Source organism: Epinephelus lanceolatus, chromosome 2 (genome assembly GCF_041903045.1).
Source record: "Epinephelus lanceolatus isolate andai-2023 chromosome 2, ASM4190304v1, whole genome shotgun sequence".
Classification (NCBI taxonomy): domain Eukaryota; kingdom Metazoa; phylum Chordata; class Actinopteri; order Perciformes; family Serranidae; genus Epinephelus; species Epinephelus lanceolatus.
The window spans coordinates 21,235,433-21,258,177 of NC_135735.1; the positions used below are offsets into that span (position 1 = coordinate 21,235,433).

The window sequence follows — 22,745 nt, forward strand, 5'->3', positions numbered from 1 at the left end:
TCAGTAAAAACTCACTGTGTATTTAGAAGCTTTTAGGTGTCTTAAAAAGGCAGTTTATAAATTGCTAAATGAGACTACAGAACATCATCACAGCAACCACAGCTTTGCAGTGTTGTTGTGGTGGGAATGTTAAATCATGTGACCATAGTGTAGTTTGTTAATAGCCTAACATTAGTGTTTTACTTCTGGTGATTGCATTTGGGCTTCAAAAATCATGAAAGTTGTGTTAATTTGTGAAGATTATCTTGATGAACAAAACTTGTACGTATCATTTACGTTTGTTTGTCACAGAGCTTATTTTCTGCAATAATCCAAAATCCAATGGAAAAATCCCACAGGCTTTTTGATGAGGCAACCAGGGCAAAGCTAACTTCCATGTCGGCCTACAGAAAAACATTTTCCCTGGAGCACTGTATTGCTTAGCTTTTTTGCCAGTAGATTTGTTTGATCAACAATGCTAGCAACACAATACATAATATGAGGACAGCAGAAACTTTAGATAGTTGGATCACTGTGTTTAACTATTTGTCTTTAAATGTTAGAGTCACAGCTGAAAAGGACAACAGAAATAAAGATGTTTGACGATATACTAAATATCCCAGCAATTAAAATTGATTGCCATTGACTACTCAGAAGTAATTGTTGTCATTAGCATGATGTCACAGTGATTCTGTCTAAACTGTAGGTAGAAGAGCAGTCAAGTACTGACAGAAAGCTAATGCTAGAAAATAGTGAATAATATTTGCAATATACTGCTTAATAGCAGAGGGACTGGTTGAACTCGCATGAATTAGGGGTGAATATTGCAGGAAAGGAAATTCACAACGCAATTAATGTTTGTTTCAATTTCTAGTCAGTTGTGATACTAAGCTAAGTTTGCATGCTTGCATGTAGATAAATGTTGAAATAAAATATGTTTAGCCTGAATCAAAATGAAGCCTCTTCAAAATTACTAATCTCAAACATTAAAACAAGATTGCCAAATTATATACGAATATGTGCACTGTAAATACTAATTGATTTGAAAAATTTTATCCAGTCATTTTTTGCCACATTATCTAGCCTCATTAAAAACGACAGCAACATTAACTAGTACAGGTTGCAGAGCAGAATGAGGTTAAATCACGGTGTCTGCATCACATTATGAACACCATTACACTCATGGCATTTCCTGCAGGAGTGTGGTGGGGGTTAGGGAGGGGGCTAAAAAGGAAAAATGCCAGCACATAAAGGAAGTGAGAGCACTAAATGCAAAGGTGAATGACTGATTTAGACATTACCTTAAATACCAAAATGCAATATTTAGCAAATGTGAGTCAGACCTCAGACAGTACACCGAGTGAGGAGACGATGATAAATAGCCCTTTTCTGTGGCAGAGGAGTTGTCCCTAGCAATAAATGGCAGCAGAGTTCCTTCAATCACATATTTTTGGCTTGTAGGGGATTAATACATGCATGAGTTGCTATTTCTGGTGGAGGCTGCACTGAATTAGGGTCGCCTGGTTGCTGCTGCCTGTTTTTTATAGTGCGCCTTTTCTGGTTGGTGGAGCAGGGGAGTTTACGTCTGTTGACGTTTTTTCCTGCCCTGCTGTGGATCTGCATTTTCATGAATGAAGCTCAAGAGGGATTGGGGGGTTAGATGCTAGACAGACAGAGAAAAACATTTGAGGGTAGGAGGAAAAGGAAAGGTAGAATGGAGGAAAAAGCCAGACTAACAGATGTTTGAAGAAAAAGGGACAGCATAAATCTAAGGAGGGAAAAAATAGATAAGAGAGAAGTGAGAGGTAGAGGATCGAACGGGAGTATAAAAAGAACAGCATAAAGGGGGCAGTGGGAGGTAGCTGAATGAAAAATCACAAAGCTATTAATAAATGCATGTGTGGACATGTTTTAAATCAACACTAAATTGTGGAGTGCAGAAATGCTCCTTCAAAGTGATCACTTTGGTGTGATTTGCTATTATTAAACAGCCCACAAAGAGTTAATGCTCTTTCAAACCCCAACCCTCTCTAAAACCAATGAAATTTGATTGGCTTTGCAAGCTGCAGGGTGGAGCTATTTCTCATAACATGCTGCAGTGACTACCATTAAGAGCTGAGGAAGCAGTAAGGGACTGACAAACAGCGTCAGGACAAGATCAGAGCAGTTTGTCTGAATTCTAAATAAAAGCCTTATTTATTAAAACATTTGTTTCATTTCAAATGCATAACATTTAATAACTGACAAGTCGTTTAGCATGGCTGATAATGCTGTATAGCATGTATGAAGTTGTGTCTATTGTGTGTGTATGTGTGTGTTACATACATGTATGAGTGGTAGCTCTGACATTAAGATGGACATGGTGCTTTTCAGGGATGCAAGTGTGGGTCTGTGAATGCATAATGTAGGAGGATGTACAGAGATATGATTTTTAATGGAGAGATGAAACTGTGGCTATGTTATCTAAATATTAGGAACACTGTGATGCAAGGACACTTATTTAATATATAGTGATTCAACATGAAGCTACTGTTTAGCCTCTAAAGGCTTGCAAAAAAAATGCACGCATGCCTGGAAAATGAATTATTTTATAAGGTGCTGCTGTATATATGTATGTAGATATTATTGGTATAGCATAATATTTAAGATATACAATGCAGAATTGTCTGCTACTGTGTGCAAACTCACTCGCCAGTGAAAGCTAGCCCCAGTTTCATTATCATTTGGTGTTTCGTCTCCCTCCCTTTTTCTTTTTTTGCCGCTTTGTCTCTTGGATGCCTGCTGCTTAGGGTCTGGTCCCTGGTCACTACCTTTTTATAAAGCCCTGACCTCACCTGAGCGCTTTGGAAGTACACACCCATAAATTTCTCAGACACGTAAAATAAGAAAATACAGGCAGAGGGCAGAGTCTCTGCAGAAAAATGCACCACCACACACTTCTAGTGGGTCATAAGTGATGACTGAGAGGGATTATTTCTCTATACAAATGTCATTGTTATTTAGGAAAATCCTGCATAGTATATCTTTATATAATCGCTATAATACTGTATATCTGTGTCCACTACTGTTTAAGATACACTGTAATAGTTATTTCTTGTATCTAAAATTCTTAGCTTAAGGGAGGTGGGGACTTTTATTTTGTGGTCTTGATTAATTTAGTTGTTAATGACAGGGATTAATTAAGTATTCCTCTATTAGCGGAGGGTAAAAAGTATTCATTTCAAATAACAAATCCACCCAAAGTTTTACTGTGGGTGTGTCAAATGCTGAATAAAGTTCAAGTTTGGCCATTCAGGATTTTTAGGGGGTTAAATATAAAGTTCAGCATCGTAAAACAATTAGAGTAAGTGGAGTTGTTGACACTTGTCGAAAGACGACCGTAAATGTAGTGGCACAGAAAAGTTAAATTGCGAGCAAATAACAATAAATGAACAAATGGGGAAAAAACAATAAAACAACTGGCCTGACGTGTAGAAAGAAGGGCCGGGCAGACGGGCCAAACAGAAAGAAATGTTTTTATAATAAGTTGCAGGGAAATTTAATAGTGGTAGTGACAAACTCCCTGGTGCTTTAATGTTTCATTTCCATTCAAGGAACTCTGGTCATCTGGCAGGAGTACTCTTTTCAAAAGTTAAATTTCCCACAATATGTTTCAATGAAATGTAGACCACCTGCAGTAAATATCATTACTGCCAATTTGAACTGCAATATTTCACAAAGGTTTTTGTGTTACATTTCCCCAAAGGTTCCATGTGTACAGTTTTCCCTCTATAAAACTGGTTGCGAGTATTCACATCATTTCATTATTCATGTTTTGGCCAGGACAGAATGTCTGCAGCACAACTATAAATCAAATTATATTACATGTCTGACTTTTATTGTGTATTTTACTACTCTGAACAAGTCATTTTACTTAAACAGCTAAAAACATGTTCAGCAAATAAAAAGCAACACGGCAAAGTGAGAATTTGGGCTTGCGCAAAAACAATTGGAAAATTTATATGGCACATTAAAAACACAACTTTATGGGCCGCGTGTTTCGCTTCAATAAAATGTAGCATCATCTCTTGACGGGTGTTTGGCCAAGTGTGATGGATTGAATGAAAGGTGACAAGGAGAGAGGTGAATGATTGAGGGGGAGGGGGGATTAACAGGCATGCAGGGGTTTTAGATTAATGACTACAGTATGTTAGCATGACGGGGGGGAGAGAGCAGAGTAGATTTACCTTTTGGTGATGGAGCAGCGTTGCACAGTGATGTTCTTTTTGTGCGCCCCTCTGCACCTGAGAAACAAAAAATCAAAAAGACATTCAAGGAGAAGCAACGTCAACACTTCACACCTACAACAACACAGAAAGCTTGAAAACCCTCTGCAACCTTTAGGTGGATTTGTGCAATTAAAAATGTCACACTATCAGTAAAGGTTTGAAAAGCACCATCTTACTTTTACTTAGTGATTTAGAGTTTTAAAGTCAGTCAAAACTATTCCCTGACCCTTTGAATCAAACGCTGCTTTTGGACATGAAAATGTTTAAAAAAAAAAAAAAAAAAAAAAAAAAATCACCAAGGTGAAACACTTTCCAACACTTAAAAGAGCTATGATTCAAGGAGTTTTCATTGTGCAGAGTGTACCAGACATTTTAACCAGCAGAACGGATTGTAAGGCTATCTTTTCTTTAGAAAGGGTCAATCTGGGTTTTGTACGATGTTCAGGAAAATCAAATCGCACACAAAAGCCAAAGAATGATGCACAGTGCAACGTGGCCCAGACATGAAGTCAGAAGAAACAGCATTCATTCAAAATGAATTGCACAAAGATCTAATCAACCTGGAGTGTTTTGGTCTTACACAAGCACTTTATAATCTTTTAAACTTTAATCCACGATCCACAGAAGGCTGACAAAGTATCTGTAGTCAGGATTTGTCAAATTCTTTGTGTTACTAATAATGAATCTAACTGGGGGAAAACAAACAAACAAAAATAACCGCACACTTTCTAGGAAGTGCCGACTGTAATACAGTTTGAAAGAATCCAGAATGATAGGTGCACAGTTTACTGTCTCGTTGATGATAGACATTATCACAGTATTGTTAGCCAGCTTTGGTTTGTGCTCCACTGTCTGTCATATCTTATATGTCACGAGGGCCCGGTGCTGCTAGGTCATGCAGAGATGACAGTTAAAAATGAACCGTGCAATCTCATGGGTCCCACAATACACACTAGACCTGGACTGATGCCAAATACACTGCAACTCGCTGAACTACCATACAGGACACTGGAGTTATCTACTTAAAGGGGACCTATTATGCTCATTCTCAGGTTCATACTTTTTATTATTTTTAATAATATTACTATTTTGGGCTTCTACTAGAACATGTTAACCTTAAAGTAAAAAAGCACTTTATTTTCCTCATACTGTCTGTGCTGGAGCACCTGTATTTACCGTCTGTCTGAAATATTCCATTGTAGTGTCTTTCTCTTAAAAAAAATTAATAAATAAAAAAAGAAGCCCGCCCTCCTCTGACTGGTGTCATTGCAACCGGGGGAATGACTGTAACGGAGAATAGCAGCACTGTCCATCATTATATATCACCAATTTAAAAAAATAGATGAAAATAGCCCCTTGGTCAAATCTGGCATTTTTATACCATGTGTATTTATTAATTTGCACTGTCCGTTTTTTAAATAAACATAAACTAAAAAAACAAACAAACAAAAAAAAACAACAGTATCTTCACAGTTGGACACGTTGCAGCAGTAATATGATCCAAAGACATCAGCAACCGAGATCACATGTTTCCTGACATTAGCATGTAGCTACATGTAGCACTGTAGGCTATGTAATGTGAACACATGCAGTAGTGTGCCTGGAGCAGATGACCATATAAAGAAATCCGTCACGAACTGATGTCAGCTTGTCTCGAAAGTAGAGAAAAACATTTGAGTATTTAGAACAGTCTCAATCCTGAGTTTATTTTGCTTGGAGGGATTACTCCTACATTAGTCTCTGTAAACCGATATCTGCCATGTCTAAAGAATTTGGAGGAGAAGGGAACAGAAATTCAGTTTGTAGTATGAGTAGTATTGACTGATCACATGTGAACAGCAGGTAAACAGTATGTGTGAAGAGGTGGAACGCATTGGCCGGAATTGGCTATCATCTGGTGACGAGTTATCTTCAGCAACCAAAATTGAGGCTTCAGAACGGCAGTCCACAAACCAATGGGTGATGTCAAGGTAGCTACATCCAATATTTTATAAAGTCTATGGTAGGAATGGAAGGTGTAGATCTGGTATGTGCTGCCTTTGTCATGGTTGAAAGGCATATTTGCTGTCTTCGTTTGGACTATAGAGCATCTGTGTTGTTATTTTACAATCCTCCTACGTATGAAGGCACAATGTGATTGGTTGATGCTTTTATGTGTGGTGAAAAAGCCCCTCAAAAATTGATCTCTTTCCGAGAAAAAAAACAAACAAAAAAACAAACAAACAAAAAAAAAACCAAACAAACCCCAAAACATTATGTTGTTTTTTTGCCGCATAATATTTGCTTTCTGTATGAAAGTAGTCATCACAAAACCAACAGTTTAAAATTCAATTTTAGACTTTAGATTGTCAGTCAGAAAAAACCCCCAAAACAAAACAGCAATTTCAAGACATCATTTTGGGCACTGGAACTTTGTGATGGGCATTTTTTATAGTTTTTTTCTTCTAGGCTGAACAACTCAATAATTAATTTAAAAGAATAAAAAAATAAAAAGATTGGCATATTAATCAATAATGTAAATACTCAGAATTTGCCCCACCAAATTTTCAAACCTAGTTCTTAGTTTATCCAACCAAACCAACTACACAAATGCAGAATAAACAACAACAGAAGAATAAACAGGATGATAAGAGTATGATGACTTACTGCAGGGGCTATTCTGGTGGTACAGCAGATGTGAGAAAGACAGGACCGGTGCCAACTCGCTGCGGCCCGCCTCAATTGCTTCCTGTGACTTGTCTCCAGTCCCTTTACCTTTCAGCTGCTGCTCCACCTCTTCCTGGTCGGCCCAGACCACACCTCTCTCCCTCAACACAAGGTGCTCTAGTTCATGGTTCTCCTGCTCATCTGCGGCTGAGACCTGCCCGGTCTCACGCAACATAGAGTAGTGCCGACTATAAGCTGGCAACAAGATGTTCACCATTCTGAAATGCGATGGGAAAAAATAACATTGAGACATTACTTCAGGGAAAAACTGCGAGTCACAATGAGGTGAAGCGCAGTTTCTTCAGCTGCACCGAGTAATAGTTAATTCAGGAAGAGCTGGTTCTTGGTATTGTCAACTTACTTCTGCATGCGCTTGTTCTCCTGATCCTGCAGTGCAGCGAGCTCGACCATCTGCTTGATGTGTTGTTTGAGATCATTAACCTGCAGCTCAAGTCTGTGGCAGTGTAGGCCCTTCTCTAACACCTGAACAAGGAGGGAAAAGTGAGTTTGGAGAGCAGAAATGATGAGGCAAAGGACAGTCTAACATAACAGTATATTAAATTAGCATGCTGGTGGGCAGAGTTTAAAATAAAAAAAGACACAAAAGGTGGTTGGTGGTCGGGATACTAGAGAGAAGATGCAAAGTTCTGTTTTCATCCATGTTTCATCAGAAAAGCGCTCGGCTCAGGGTAAGGGAGGGGAGAGAGAGAGAGAGAAAAAAAAGGACTCTGACGTAAAGAAACTACGAAACAACAGCAGAGAGAACATTTGACCGGTGGGTGCGTCATAGTTCTGGGTCAGTTCCTGGAAGAAAGGATAAAGAAGAAAAAAATAACATGGGCATGGTTTTAGGTAACTGGCTGTTGTGTGAGGGATGAGTAAAGGGTATTGATTTATTCTCTTCAGTGATCCACGAGTGAGCTGGAGAAATAAAATGAGCACGGTTCTAATTACTGGGAGAACAGATGGGAAGAAAACAAAGACAGTCACGACACCAATAGAAACACAGCCTACCTTCCAAAATAAACAAACAAAAAACACACCAAGCGATGAGTTTTGAAGGATGTAACCCACATTATGAAGTTTTTCTCTACATCTAATCATGCTCGTTTGTCTTCTTACATTAACTCAAACTATTTCATCCGGTCCCCGAGTTATGTAATTTGGTATCTAGTTTTACTTGCTGTTCGCATCTACTGATCTGATGTCCAGAGTCCCACAATAATTTATGTACTCTGTCGCCAGTGTCAGTGCCAAGTGATGTTGGAATTTGAATAAACATGGCTACAAGCACTCAGTTTACACAATTTCAATTAGGGAAAATCATCCCCAAGTACAAGACAATTTGTCCTGCATGCAGCTGTTATAATCAAAAAGCAACTCTTTTTTTTTTTTTAAAACCATTAATTAGAATGTTTAAACAAAACAACAGGTATGTAAAGTCTATATATCTATACACCAGTAAATACAAAAGGGCCAGCAAGTTCTACTCACCTCTGAGGCCTGATCGTTCGACTTCAGCAGCTTAATCTCATTCTCGACACGATGAAGCCAGCTGTCATTGTCCAGGAAACGTGTTTCTGCCTCCTTCAGACGTTTCCGAATGTGCTGCTGCTGAGTGCGTAAGCTGGCAATCTTCCGCTCGTGCTTGCAAGTGGCCTATTCAAAGCGACGACAACAAAATGTCATTTAAGTGATGTCATGATTAGTCTACTGTTTGTCTAAGTATTAGTATGACACACAGTTAATTGTGCATGTAGTGAAGAGCAGGAAGAAGTGTTCTAAATAACAATTACAGCAGCAAGCTGCAATATGGCAACCAGGCTCCAGTCGAGCAATATAGATTAATCTAAAATATTAAACATTTGTTCGTCATTGCTGGAGAGATTAATCTGAAACAATTTATATTCTTCTATATTTTAATAAAAGTTTTCAAATGCACACAGATGATTTAGCTCCACTCCCAGGTGATCTGTTCCCACAGTTTGTTTTGGATGACAGTGAACCACTCTGCAAAGTTTGGTGCCAAAAATTCTTCAAAATTCACTTTCTCTACTTTAAATGGCAGCTACAGCTGGGACTAACACTGGGACTCAAATGGCAGAGTGGAGCCAGGAGCTGGGGAGCAGTGACCCTGTCCTGTAGTGGCGTAAATGAGAGGCCAAGACAACCATAGAGAACAGAGAAGTGAAATGATGACTCAGCAGCTGTTTTTCTGCGGGGATGATGGAATCTGTGGATAGCAGCGTAAGCATCAGCTACCTTCTCAGTCTTGTCTTTGGCACAGAAATATTGGACCTGCAGGTTGTCCTCCTCACTGTAGCGCTGGCGCAGCTCATTCTCCTTCAATTGCCTCTCCAGATCCAGCTGTTCTTTCCTGATTTGGGCCCGGCCCGAGAAGATTCGCTGCAGAGCTTCTGACACCCTAGAGAGAGGGAGAGAGGGAGGGAGAGAAAGAAGAGTGATGTTCAAATGTTACAAGCTTCAGCTTAAAAGGGCTGAATTAGGAAATTAGAACTTGACAAAAGTGAATATCAAACTTATACAAATGGTCTAAAATCACTTTGGCTGTTTAATCTCATAACATTGAAAGATCCAGTCATTCTAGTCCCATTGTCTTTGCCACTAAAAGGAACAATCAATGATTCTAATGTAAACAAAATGGTTACCCTACAATAACATGTAAATATATTTGGAATTCACACTGTTAAAGTTTATGAACTGGCCCCTTAAATTAGATGGAGGGTTCCCAAACAGTTTCCATGACTTTTCACTGACCCATAATAAAATTTCCATGACCATTCAGTCTAAAAAATGTAGTAGAATTTAAAAGTAGTAGAGGGGCACAGCATACGTATCGAAACTTTGGGATTCGTGACCCTACATGTCTAATCACACAGTCACAACTTTATTTTTCTCTAAATAGAATTTGAATCTGATTCGTTTTAATAAAACATAGCGTACATAGCTGGCGTACAAGGAGGGAGAGATGGAGCACAGGGAGAAAATAAAGACGTACACAGTGGTAAACAAAATGTTGTCAAACATCGGCACGTTAGAGCTACGTTGCCTCAACAGCTACAAAAAAAAAAACAGATTCACTTTCCATGTCATATGTTATGGTATGACGCAGATTGTCCATGGAAAATTACTGTAACTCCTAGTTTCATTACACACAACTAAATTTTATAACCTTTCATAAACGTTCAAGGATTTCACAAAGTCCATGAAAATTAGTTGATGAAATTCGAGCGTGGAAACCCTGTAGATAAACAGGAATACATGTGTAGTCTAATGAATCAACTACAATAGGCTATCTTTGTGCAGCTCTAATGCTCACTTTTAGATGATACTGTCACTGAAGCATTCATACAGCCCTGGTCATTATGAGGCTGTAGTGGTGTTTTTTTGGACTGCCTATACTGAAAGGTGTTTTTTTTATGTCAACTCTGATTCACATACATGACACAGTATATTAGAAACCCCTCTTAGTCTAACACAGCTCAAGAAAACATCGCCATTATCACAGTGATTCAAGCCAGATGTGATTAAAAGCTGTTCAGCCACATGAAAGGAGCAAATTACACGAAATGCTGAGCCAGGCACTCTTACAGACCATTTATTTGTGTATTTAACACATCCTAAAAAGGTCAGATTTAATACTTTAATTGAAACCAGTTTAAATACAGTAGCACACCTAATAATGATTATGTAAAAGTATACAAATTAATGACATCAAATGTTTTCATGACTAATATTGTTATTCTCTACAATTAATTATACTTTAAGGTGTGAATCAATCATTAAATCATGCTGTAAACCTTTTATTATAATCTGGAGCTTCTGTAAATTGCCATTTCTGTTCGGACTAAGCCAGAAAGATATTCTTAGCCATATGATGTATATATGTATTCCTGGAACAGAGTCGAGGTGATATCCAGATTGGATGCAAGTGGCTGTCTGGTTGAGTTAAAGCAGGAGGAGAGACAGGAGAGGCATGCAGGTAAATAAGACTGGAGAGCTGTCGCTGAAATGTGACTGCACTCTTCAATGTAACTCCAGTGACGTAGGAGACGTCGTGGCCTTGCTAGACTGCTGAATTTTTAATAGCGTGAGAAGCGTGCAGCCTCTATTCAGAGCCTCTCACTGTGCGAGTTGTGAATTCTGATGCCAGTGAATGAAATGTGTGGGAGTCAGACTCATTCAGCTTTTCTGTGTCCCCCCGCCCCCAACCCAAATACCCCAACCGATGCCACTGTGTGCCTCAAAGATGACTAGAGGGGATGTGATTAATCGGATTTATGTAAAACAAATTAATATGAATGAATCATCTGGATTAAAATAAAGGCACTGCACAGCTGTCCCTATCAAATTAAAACCTTACATTTAAATACAAGATAAGCCAACATTGATTACAGCAGTTATATCAAACACTTGTATACTGTTATATACAGAGGTACCTATTGTGTATTTGTGGAAGGTAGAAATTAAGTTGCTTTATTTTTCCTTAACAAAAACACATTTTCAGGCCTGATCCTTTAGCCTCACAGTACATCTGGGTTTTACTCCAAGACGTAAAATAGTCTCTGACTACATGGCTGGATTGAAAACCAACAGTACTCAGTCCTAAACAGTGTTTTTAAATGTGTCATCCTGTTTCAATTTAAACGAATAACATGTAAACATATAGCGGCAATTTACATAACAAAAAGTAAAACTAGAATAAAGCTTTCTCGACCTTAAATTTGTCTGAAAGCTCAATTAATTACAGACACACTGTTTATCAATATTTTAGTATCTGACTGCTCAATGCAGGTCCACTGACTACAGTGCAGGTCAGGAGTGAATCTAGAAAAAGTATCACAGTATAAAAATATCACAATTACACAAAACCATGCAAAACAAAAAAAAAACAAAAAAAAAAACAAAAAAAACAAACCTGATAATAAAATATGGAAATCTTGTGTTCTCTCTGTCTTTCCATTAATCAGTATTAGTACTAGTTTCTTCTGAAAGGAAATATAGAGGGACATTAGACTGTTATGAAGATGCAGTGTTTTCCAGGAAGTGACAGTTTTCCAGGAGGTTCACGTGCCCGTTTCGTGGGATGGCAATTCATAGGAGCAACACAAACAAGTTGTTAAAAAAATATTAGGTCACCTTGGGGTGCTTTAAGCTGATGTAGACAGGGTATGGGAACTGACTGCGGCTTTTATCAGCAATTTCTCACAAGTGGCATTGGATCATCAATTCTGACAGTTTGTTTCCAGTACACCCTGGTTAGGTCAGCAGTGAAAAACACCACTAATGCATTGTGTTGTGAGTGTGTGTGCACAAGGCAGCACTAACAAATAAATAAACAGCAGCTGGTATTTTCAACTAATGATATCCACACTGACACTGTGAGTTACTGATCAAAGCACGGAGAACTGCTCTGGGTAAAAAAAAAAAAGAAAAAAAGTTGCTTTGCTTCTATTTTCGCAACGTTTCGCTGGTGCACCATACCTTGAAAGTGCAGCTCCTGGTTGAAAACTATATTTGAACTCTGGGGGATTTTTTTTTGGATGTAAAGGGTGATGACAGGCTATCCAAACACTACCTAATAATTTCCAGCCACAACAGTTTGTCCACAATCACAGATCTCTTCCAGAGTTATCAACGTATTTATCAAAACATCATAGGTCACCATAACAAAATTGAAATCAGACATAATGTCCAGGTGCAGCCAAGGATCAAAGAGCATCTAGTTAGGTGACCTCAGGATTGCATTACTGCTTTTTGCCAATGATTTACTAGATGTAGCTTCATCAAACTTTGACATTTTCCAGCAATGGGTAGTCTGTAGCCAAGTGTTAGGCACCTCCAAGTCTGACGGCACTACGCTCTAGAAAATGATAGACTGGGTCCTTTGGGTTGGGAACGAGTTGCTGCCACAAATGACAGAAGTCAAATATCTTTGGTTCTGTTTTATGAGTGAAGATTGAGCATGAGACCGACAGGCGGACTGGTATGTTAGATAAAGTAACACAGACACTGCAAAGGACTGCTGTGAACACAGAGTACTAACAAAAAGAATGACATCATGGATACAAAAGGCCAAAAGGAATTTTCTTCACAAGGTACATGCGCCCCTTGGGAACAGAGTGAGGGGTTCAGACATGCAGAAGGAGACTGAAGCAGAACCGCTGCACCAATTGAGGTGGTTGGGGTGTCTGATTAGGATGCTCCATGGATGCCTGTGGAGGTATTTCATGCATGTCCTGCTGGAGGGAGACCCCAGGCAGATGTGGAGCACGCTGAAGGAGTTACATATCCCAACTAAGGCTACAGTACAAAGTCTGCTACAAGTACGACCAACCTGCCATTTTAAAAGTGTTGGGTGCCCCTGTCAACATATAAATGTAAGTAAATACTGATACAGGGATACTATGTCCAATTTTCAACCAGGTCTGCATCACCATGGTGTGAATGACTGATGATCCACAATTTCACTAGTGGCACGAGGGGAAGCTGAACATCGTTCATTTGCACACACTCCCCACAGCACGGTAACACAGACCTAGTTGAAAATCTATATATCTATATATCCCTTTATAACTGACATGGTTGCTGGCACTTGGAAATTATGAGGCGCCAGATACCATAAAGCGCTCACTGCTAAATAAAATCTAAGTTTGGACTATTTATTGTACCATAAATGACAATAAATAAATAAATAAACAACACTAAAATGGAATATCAACCTGGACCACTGCACCCCCCACTAAGGGTACATAGCACTTTAACAGGGGTCCATGAATAGTTTTCAGGTTCTTCAAATTATAATGATCTACAAAAACATTTTTATTATTTATTTTTTACCCAGGGTTTTATGGTTCAACAAATAATTTAATGTTTTATCTGAAATAAGAAAACAAGATTATGTTCTAATCTAACTAATCTCTTGGCATATGTCCCTATTAAGGGACGTACATGAGGGGGTCTCTGGTATATTTTCTATCTTGTAAGGGGTCCTTGGCTAAAAAAAATTGAGCACCTTTGCACTAGATTAAATAATTATGGATCTACAGCCACCAGAACCAGTTGTACAACCACAGGTTCCATGAATGGATCACCACTGTGCAATATATTGGGAAACACAGGCTCCTCTGTCTGTGTGCATTTAGTGCCTGTATTCCAATTACAATGTTTACAATAAAAGAGTTTATGACACATAAAGAAGCAACAACTGATATATCTCAGGTTACACGCTGAATCACACTTATGTACATGCTTACCCTTTGAACTCTGCTTGTTTCTGGGAAGAGATCATGTTAGAAGCCCCAGGCACCATGTTCTTCTCCTCGTATTCCTTTAGTTTCTTCTTCAACTGCAAAATCTTTAGAAATGCAACACAAAATTGAAATAGGAGTCAGAAATGAGAAAAAAATATGGAGACGTGCTGGATTTCTTTTTAAAAATGAGCATGGAAGTGTTGGTTGTTTCATATTACCTCTTGCCGTTGCTTCTCACATATCACCACATACTGGCCAATGTGACTGTCCAGGCTTACAACATTACTCTTCAGCTGATGAGTAAGGGAAGAGAGAAAATGTAATGAGTAATTTATACATCTATTGTCCAAGAATCACATCCATTAATAAAATAAACTATAGGATAACTTTAATACTAACCGAGGACTTAATCTCCTTGGCCCTGTTGGCATACTTCAGTGTGTTGTGGGTGTCATCGTATGACTTGGACGAGGGGCTGACATTGGCAATCATAACCGTCCTGCAGTTGCCCCCCAAGGAGTCTTTAAGTATCCGCGTCAGCTTGCTGTCCCTGTACGGTATATGAGTTTTCTTACTCTGAAACAAATGAGAAAAGATAACATTAGCCCAAGAAATGAGAACATCTGATGTTTGGGTTTACTTAAAGTGTACACAGACAAGCGGCTCAGGAAATGTGAAAAAACTCTTGTGGTTCCACTGAGTTTACTCAGAAAATACATCAAATGAAAGTTTGAAATGAACAAACACAGAATCTGGGAATTCGGTACTTCTGCCAGACATGACACAAATCAAAATTAAAGAAAGAAAAGTGTGTTATTGCTGTTGCATGCAGAAGAGCACACATGTGAAGTGTGCCTTAATATGCATTCTCCATCTGGACAAGCTCCACGAGAGAAGCTTAGTATATTACACTGTGTGGTGGGGACCAATAAACCTAACAGGTAACAAAATTCAGTATGGAGTGTTCATTTTAGAGTAAAAACAGGGAACAGCCATCCACAAAAACCAGTCTGGAGCCTTTCTGCATCTGGTCTGTGAACACAGCTCAGTCTGTAATAATGGTATTAGATAGACTACAGCTGCTTAGGTGAGTCACAATCTCGTGGGCATTGGGATTGCAGAAAGTCGCATTAAAGTTAAGTAACAAAGGAGTGTAAAATGATCTCTTTTGGGGTTAGCAGCTGTGCCTGCACTTCTCCTTGGAAAAACCCCTAGCCTACATCTGGATTCAACGACCTTGGTTATAGTTCATGTCAGGTCCAGTGAGTTTCAGGATCGCCGTGACAATTTGAGAAATCTCGTTTTTAATAAGAGGAGGAGTTCAAACATATTATTTCAGCAAAGTTGGTATTTAAAAGTAAAATCAAATGTTTGTTTTGACATCATTAGTTTGGTCAAATAAAAAATCTGTCACAGGTTCAATGTAACTTGATCCCTTGCAACTAAGGCCCCGTTTACATCTGGTATCAAGATGCGTTTTGGGTGATCTGATCACAATTATACAGCTCTAGGTACAGGTGTGAATGCATAAGTCTTGACATCCGGTCACTCAGACAACATCAGGGTGGTCTGGGGTGTGTATGGCCACATTTTTTCTGCAGCGTGTACGCTAATGTGTCCTGGGCCACATTAAAGGACTGCCTACTCAGCTGATGTACTATATGTTATATGTTATATGTCTGTTAAAAAACAGACATATAACAAGTGTGTCAAACATATTGAGTAATTTGGCTTGCCTGAAACACACCAAGGAATAGACCCTGTATGTATTTTTTTTTTTATTTTGCCCACTAGCCAAGGTCTTAGCAAACTACTTTTTTCCATGAAAGCGCAATTATTATTCTTCTTCTACTTTTAATTTCCAGCAGACCAGGGACAGGAAGTGCATATCTGCCTCCCACCAGTGGAAAAAAAAACCACAACATCTTTGGTCTTTGTAAATGGAAATGATGTATGTATTTGCATAAAGAGGGCCTTTCAGGTGAATGGCCAGACCTGCTCTGGTGTGACTGGGATGTGTAAAGCAGCCAAGAAAAACAAGTGCTGGCTTCAAAAAGAAACTCAGTGCCCCAGTGATACACGGGGCTATATCTGGTTGTGTGTTGGCCATATGGTGCTCTGCTTTTTCAACTTCTACTCTCCATGATCCCTTATGGTGTTTAATGTTATATCAGACCACACGATACAAAATAGAAGTTGTCAAACAAGAGCAAGCACATAAAATATTCATTTGAACACAGGTCATAAATGTCACTTGTTAATGAAGGTTAACAGTAATTCCAGGGCTGGAGTGTTGACGCCTTATAAGTTTTACTACCTAAATACAACCTGAGCAATCTGAGAGATTGGCGATAGTGACAGTTTGCTTCCTAACAATGCTGCAAGGAACCTGACGTCTTAAAATGTTGACAACCACAAACAAGTGAAAGCTCAGCTTTCTGTCTGCACCATTCAGCACGACTGGCACAATCAAATGTATCCGCTTTGGACAACATTTTCAAAAAGCCCCTTTTTTGTGGGTGGGACACACTGGCCTCATGTAGATGGAAGGCCAAAATGGAGAGAAAGACTGCTGCGGCAAATGTATCTGCATTGGTTTGGACATTGCCTAAGGCAAACAACTTACAACAAAAACCTCTGTGCAGCATAGCATGAAGATGACATACTGAACAGCCCAAACAGATGTAGCAGAAATTCTTCTTCACTCAAACGAATGGCATGTCAGCCAAGACACAAGTGGGGACATTCTTTCCTGTAAACAATGGCCACAACATGAATTCCTTGTCTGCCAACAGTAAACACTGGAGTACCAATAACCACGGGGATAGGGTGGAGATTTCTGGTGGGCGTTGTAGGTTGAGCTGATCAAACTATGACTCCATGGCTGCAACACTTGAGAATGGCAAGTAGCGTATAAAACAACTGGCCGCAGTTTTAACGCAAGAATGAAGTAACCTGTTGAAGACAGATCACGTTTCAACGTGGCCGTGGTACATTTGCACAGCACTTCCTAAATGCATGTGGCCTGCTTGCGCCTCGTCCCCTGAGACTGGTGTGTAAAATGAGAAGACTGCTTGACAGGTTAATGTATGCAACTGGAATGAAATAATACCCAAATACTCAGTTGACTCTCCACTTCCCAGGCTCTCTGTTTCATATGGAGGCTTGTGCTCAATTTCATATACCTATAACCATAATAATCTCAAGAACATGGCGCAAAAATTCCATATACGCTGATGATTTAATATATTAACTAAATACAAAACATGGTTGGTTAAAAGTCTACACATTTGCTGTATGTGTGCACTGTCTGGACAAATCAACATGCAATACATTTTTTAATGTGTTGTGACATTCTTTGTCATCAATCTGTAGCTTGTCCAAACTATTCAATAAATCAATACAGACTACTCAGAATCTAAAATTCTGGTAAATCCAAAAGTATCTTGTGTTTTCTCCTTGCTATTGGTGTTGAGCTAGTTATTAATTTGCTTTCCTGTCTGTGTATTTTATTATTTTTATCACTTTAAATGCTTGAATCTTGATATTTCCTTATACATAAAGCATTATGTAACATTACTTTAAAAGTTCCTAAATAATTCACCATTCTAACTTTTACGAGGCAGTGAATCATGAAGCTGCATTTCATCTGTCACCACGCTAACCAGACACTAACAGATGCTGCTGTGCGCAGCTGTCCTCGCTAACCAGGAGGTGTCTTCTGTGCATTCAAAATTCCAAATGTTACAACATCAAGCACACAACACTGTTTGAATGTTAACTCTTTTGTGAGCAAATCGCTAATCTTAACTTCCAGGTTGTCACTGAGACCTCTGACAGTCTGCTGCCAGCAAATACAAAATGTGAAAAACCGTTAAAACATTTAAAGGGAGACCACATTTTCCAGTTTCTCCCTTTCCCCTGATTTCTCTATAACTAGAAAAAAACAAGTCCACATGTTGTTATCCGGAGTCCCAAAACAATTAAGAATTTCTAGGAAGTGGGCACCCTGGTACTGGGGCACAACGATCTTGGAAAATGTGAACAGTGTTTGCAACATAAACCGGTCGTGTAAAATGTTGACTTACATTCCTTGACTATTATTTGACCAGAGTATTCATTAGATCTAAATTACACAGATATAAACACCATTCATAACAACATGAATGGATATTACTGGTTCATTCACCATGGACCTTTAGAAAAACAACAACACCTTTATGTCCTTTATGATGCATAATGTGGCCACTTAACTGCACAGGAAAAAACAGTACATCTTGTCTAAGCTGTGCACCAGAAATCTGTGCATTGACTTTGTGCCCTGTTTTGAACACTGATAATATAAAACTCATCTGTGTCAGTGGTGACTGTGATTTAACCAATAAAAACAAAGCCTGCTCCTTTACGTGGTTGTTGCTGTACTTTTGCAACACTGTCTGTTACCTACAGTATATACAGGGTAATATCAACTCACCTTTGGGTCAGCAAGAACATTGATAACATTTCCTAGGGCAAGGAGCGAGCGATTGATGTTAGCACCTTCCCGCAGACGAGCCCCTTTGGCGTTGGTGGCGCTGGCTCTCTCTGAGCCGGCCAGATCAATCAGGCTCATCTTGGCGACGCAGACATTAGGATTGAGGCAGGCCGTTTTGTCCTGCTGTCTTAAATATATCTGAAGAAAAGAACACAAAACGGTCCATTTAAGATTATGAGGAAGCAAAGAGTGATGCTTTGTTGCATGTTTATAGTGAAACAACACTTCAAATATTTATTATCTTGTAAATTGAAGATACTAGTAACTGCCCACTTATAATTGTGGAGTGGGAACCATTTGCAATTGGTATTTATGCTTCTGCTTTGGTTAATTATTTTCTTTTTATGCTCTTATTCCATGTCATGACATCACGCTAGAGGCTAATAGTCCTTTGGAACTTTAATAACATTGCATTGAAATACCTGAAATACAGCATGTGACCGAGAAGAGGTTGCGTTCATGTCAGTGGGGTGCTGTGTCCTGTTGCGATTACCAGAATCCAGAGCCTCAAGAATGTGCTCTGCAGATTTGGGCTGTATAGGAGGGGAAAAAATTTAAAAAAGACAACGTCATCGATGGTGTGTGACCCAGTAAAAGGCCCCATCTGGAACCACCACAGTGTACTTGCAAACCGCAGCAACAGAACAGTGAGGATGCTTAACATGAAACAGTTTGTGTATCTAACCCAGTTTTATGGAAAAATATCTGGACAGTATTTTTAATCTAAAAAATGTGACAATAAAAATGTTTTCTTCAGCACAGCCTTTGTTTATTAAGAGAGAGGAAGCCGATAGAGATTTTTTTTCTGAATTGTAACATCTGCATACACATAGTTAGTCATAGTTTGACATAACCGTTTTCCTCCTTGACACAGAAAATACATTTCTAAATATCAGTGCCTCCAGGGGAGTTGATTTCTTGTCATCTCCTTTTGTATTTCCTCTATTAAAACATTACAATATGTATTGCAAAAGCAACTAATGGAAATCAGAATTAGGCTGTAATAAACTGACTTTGCAATGACACCTGTATTTAGCTGTAATGCACTCAATGATGCTCTGTGGGAGTGTGTATGATCCACGTTGCTACCAACCTTATGCAGTGTGAGGCCCTGAATAACCACTCCCTTGGAGCTGTCCTCTCTGACTGCAAGAGGGCCTATATTAGCCAGCAAGTCTCTGATCTGCTCATTGTAAACCTATAAACAAACAACAAATATAACTGCAAACAGCTGCAAATTCATCAAAACCACCCCAAAGGACCAGTCAAAAATGTATGATGTGGTTAAGGCTCTGTAAGGGATAGGAGACGACATCAGAGAATAACTTTGACACAATGCATTAACAAATTCTGCACTAGTCTGGAGAACAAAAAGAACAATGCAAGCAATAAACATTCAAATAATCACCTCGAGATAGGAGAAAGCAACAGCAAACTCTTTCTCCTCCTTGGCATCGTCCATGCGTTTGAACAGCTCTGTCATGGTGCGGTACATGACCCCAGGGTCATTTTGCGAGCCTAACATAGTGTGCGTCTTGCCTGCTCCAGTAGCACCATAGGCAAACACTGCAATTGAAAGACAAATGTCTATAAAGTATAACACGTACATAAAATCACAGTGCTTATCGCAACACCAGCAGCAGCTACACCATGAAACTTCCTCTGGATAGAGCATAACTACAAACTGCAATGTGAAAAATGGAAGTATCAAACATATATTTCAAACTGAGGCCCAGGAAAGCTGCGCTCATTGTGGAAAGCCTGGCTTTAGACTCACAAGTCAGAGATTTCTGATTGTCTGGTGGCGAGACTAGCCTGGCTTAGGTGAGCCAAACCGATAAAAATGAAGATGTTTTGATCAGGTGATATTTGAAAGCAGGCCTACAATACGTAATAATGTCACAACAGCACCTAAATGACAAGCTTTAAGTCACACCACTGAACCAAATATGATTCTAAAGTTCTTGAAGACAAGCTAGGAAGTAAATGTTAGCATTTTACATTCACTACACATTCAGTTGCCAGTTTAATAGGTACATCTGGCTACAACTAATGCACACTAATACAACTGTCCCGCAATAAATCCTACCTTCATGGCGGTTATAATGTTCAGTTTGTACAGAGAGGTATTGATCCAACTATATGATCATTTTGGAGGCTGCAGTTTGTGATACTGTTCAATTATTTTGCTGTATATTGATAGGTGTTTCCACTATTTTGTCCACAGTATCAGTGTTGCTAGGCTAAATAACAAAAGCACCTCTCTATATAATGCAATACAGTTCAACAGCACCACAAACTACATCCTACAAAAATGACTGTAAAGTTGAATCAACACCTCTCTAAAATCGTTTCGACGCAAACTGAACATTATGTCCTTCATGAAGGTGGGATTTATTGCAGGATGGTTGTATTAGACTGCATTACATTTAGCAAGGTGTACCTGATAAACTGTCAACTGAGTGAATACTCTTCAGCAGGATCAACATTTTCAGCTGATCCAGGCATCTTTCAATGGATCAATGATGAGTCTCTAAAGCCAAATTTGTTTCGAGTTCTGTTTACAGCTGGTACACTAGCTGTCAGATTTACCCATTTGTGCTGATTTAAAACACTGGAACTGTGCATCGTTGTGAGCTAGTGACCAGCAAGTGAACCCTGGAGCACACAAAGTAAATTAACAGCAGCCAGCAGTTTCAATTAATGATACAGCAGCATGAGTCAGCGAGCCATGTTGAGAAAAAAAAATAATTAAATTAAAATCACGGCTCTTAAGAGGTGCTGGTGTGGCTCATAACTGCATTTGAACTTCAGCGTTTGGTCATGCTAGGGTTGAAGAGAGGCGGTCAGAAATCCAAAAAGTTTACTACCACAACATATTACCTCACATTATTTTGGAGGCCTCAAAGGCTCATGGGACTTGTTTTTTTTTTAACTGTACTACTTGATCTCCCTCGCAATACTTTTGCGTCACCTTGCAATAAATTTTCTGATCTATTGAGGAAGGCTGAGCCGTATTATGAAACAGTATTATTTATTAGACTGCTCCTGGTTTTGGCCACAGCAGCCGACTACATGCAGGGATTGTTTGTGTGCAGTGAATTGACATGGATGTGCTGGCTGAAAGTTGTAGTGTAGGGTAGCTACTGTATTCTTGAACATATGTAGTGCTTTGGTAAGACATCTGTCACATCTGATAGCAGCACAGACAGGTTCAAAAACAGAGCGTCTCCCTAAACTGGCAGCATAACTGGACAGGACCAACACACTAAATGTTCCTGTTATTGATGCACACATGATAGTATCCAGCACCTCCAATGTAATTTCCGTTCCAACACTTGTATTTTGATCAGAATTTATTTACCAAAAAAGAGACAAAACTCAAAATTAACAAAGTTTAACATTAATTAATTGATAGCTTTATTACTTTAAAATTTCAATAGATATTGCGATAATATCGTTATCGTAAATTCTTTTGGCCGAGATAATTGTGTCGTGAAAATCTGATACAATGCCAGACCTAGTTCAGTATATCCTACTATGTGATTGTTGCACTATGCAGTTGTTTCTTTTTGCCATTTTGGGATGCCAACATGTTTGGCAGCCTGGTGCAGCGTCAACACACAGCTTGGATGTTCATTTATTACCTGTGCAGTTAAATCCATTCATCACACCATCCAATACTCCTTTAGTTGTGCTCTCAAAGATGTCATCTTGAGTAGAGTCTTCTCCGAATACATGGTCAAAAACAAACTTGAGGTCCTTGTTAGCCCTCTTGTTGATGTTCCTGTTTCGTAGTCTCTGTGATCCAAAACATGATGTGTCCTCTTCCTTGGGGTCAAATATGAGCATGTGGTTATCAACAACCTGGACCACATTTTGACAGTTTTCCCGCTTCTCGCTCTCGTTGGGCGGCCTCACCCGAACAACCACCTTTACATGGCTGCACACATCACTTGCCATTGTGGTCCCTCTGCAGTGACT

At 39.1% G+C, this 22,745-nt stretch overlaps 1 protein-coding gene across 2 annotated transcripts in view; it reads right to left on the bottom strand.

The window, feature by feature from the left end:
- Positions 1-22,745, bottom strand: part of kif18a (kinesin family member 18A) — a 34,213-nt gene that overhangs the window by 9,524 nt on the left and 1,944 nt on the right. For both annotated transcript variants that reach the window (XM_033625114.2, XM_033625107.2), the window contains exons 2-14: positions 22,409-22,743; positions 20,170-20,327; positions 19,855-19,959; positions 19,184-19,294; positions 18,702-18,899; positions 14,627-14,803; positions 14,446-14,520; positions 14,231-14,331; positions 9,216-9,378; positions 8,448-8,612; positions 7,315-7,436; positions 6,894-7,171; positions 4,206-4,262 (exon numbers count right to left, since the gene is read on the bottom strand). In XM_033625114.2, coding sequence (XP_033481005.1) covers positions 4,206-4,262; positions 6,894-7,171; positions 7,315-7,436; positions 8,448-8,612; positions 9,216-9,378; positions 14,231-14,331; positions 14,446-14,520; positions 14,627-14,803; positions 18,702-18,899; positions 19,184-19,294; positions 19,855-19,959; positions 20,170-20,327; positions 22,409-22,724 — 2,026 coding nt within the window. In that variant the 5' untranslated portion in view covers positions 22,725-22,743. The remainder of the gene's footprint in view (positions 1-4,205; positions 4,263-6,893; positions 7,172-7,314; positions 7,437-8,447; positions 8,613-9,215; positions 9,379-14,230; positions 14,332-14,445; positions 14,521-14,626; positions 14,804-18,701; positions 18,900-19,183; positions 19,295-19,854; positions 19,960-20,169; positions 20,328-22,408; positions 22,744-22,745) is intronic.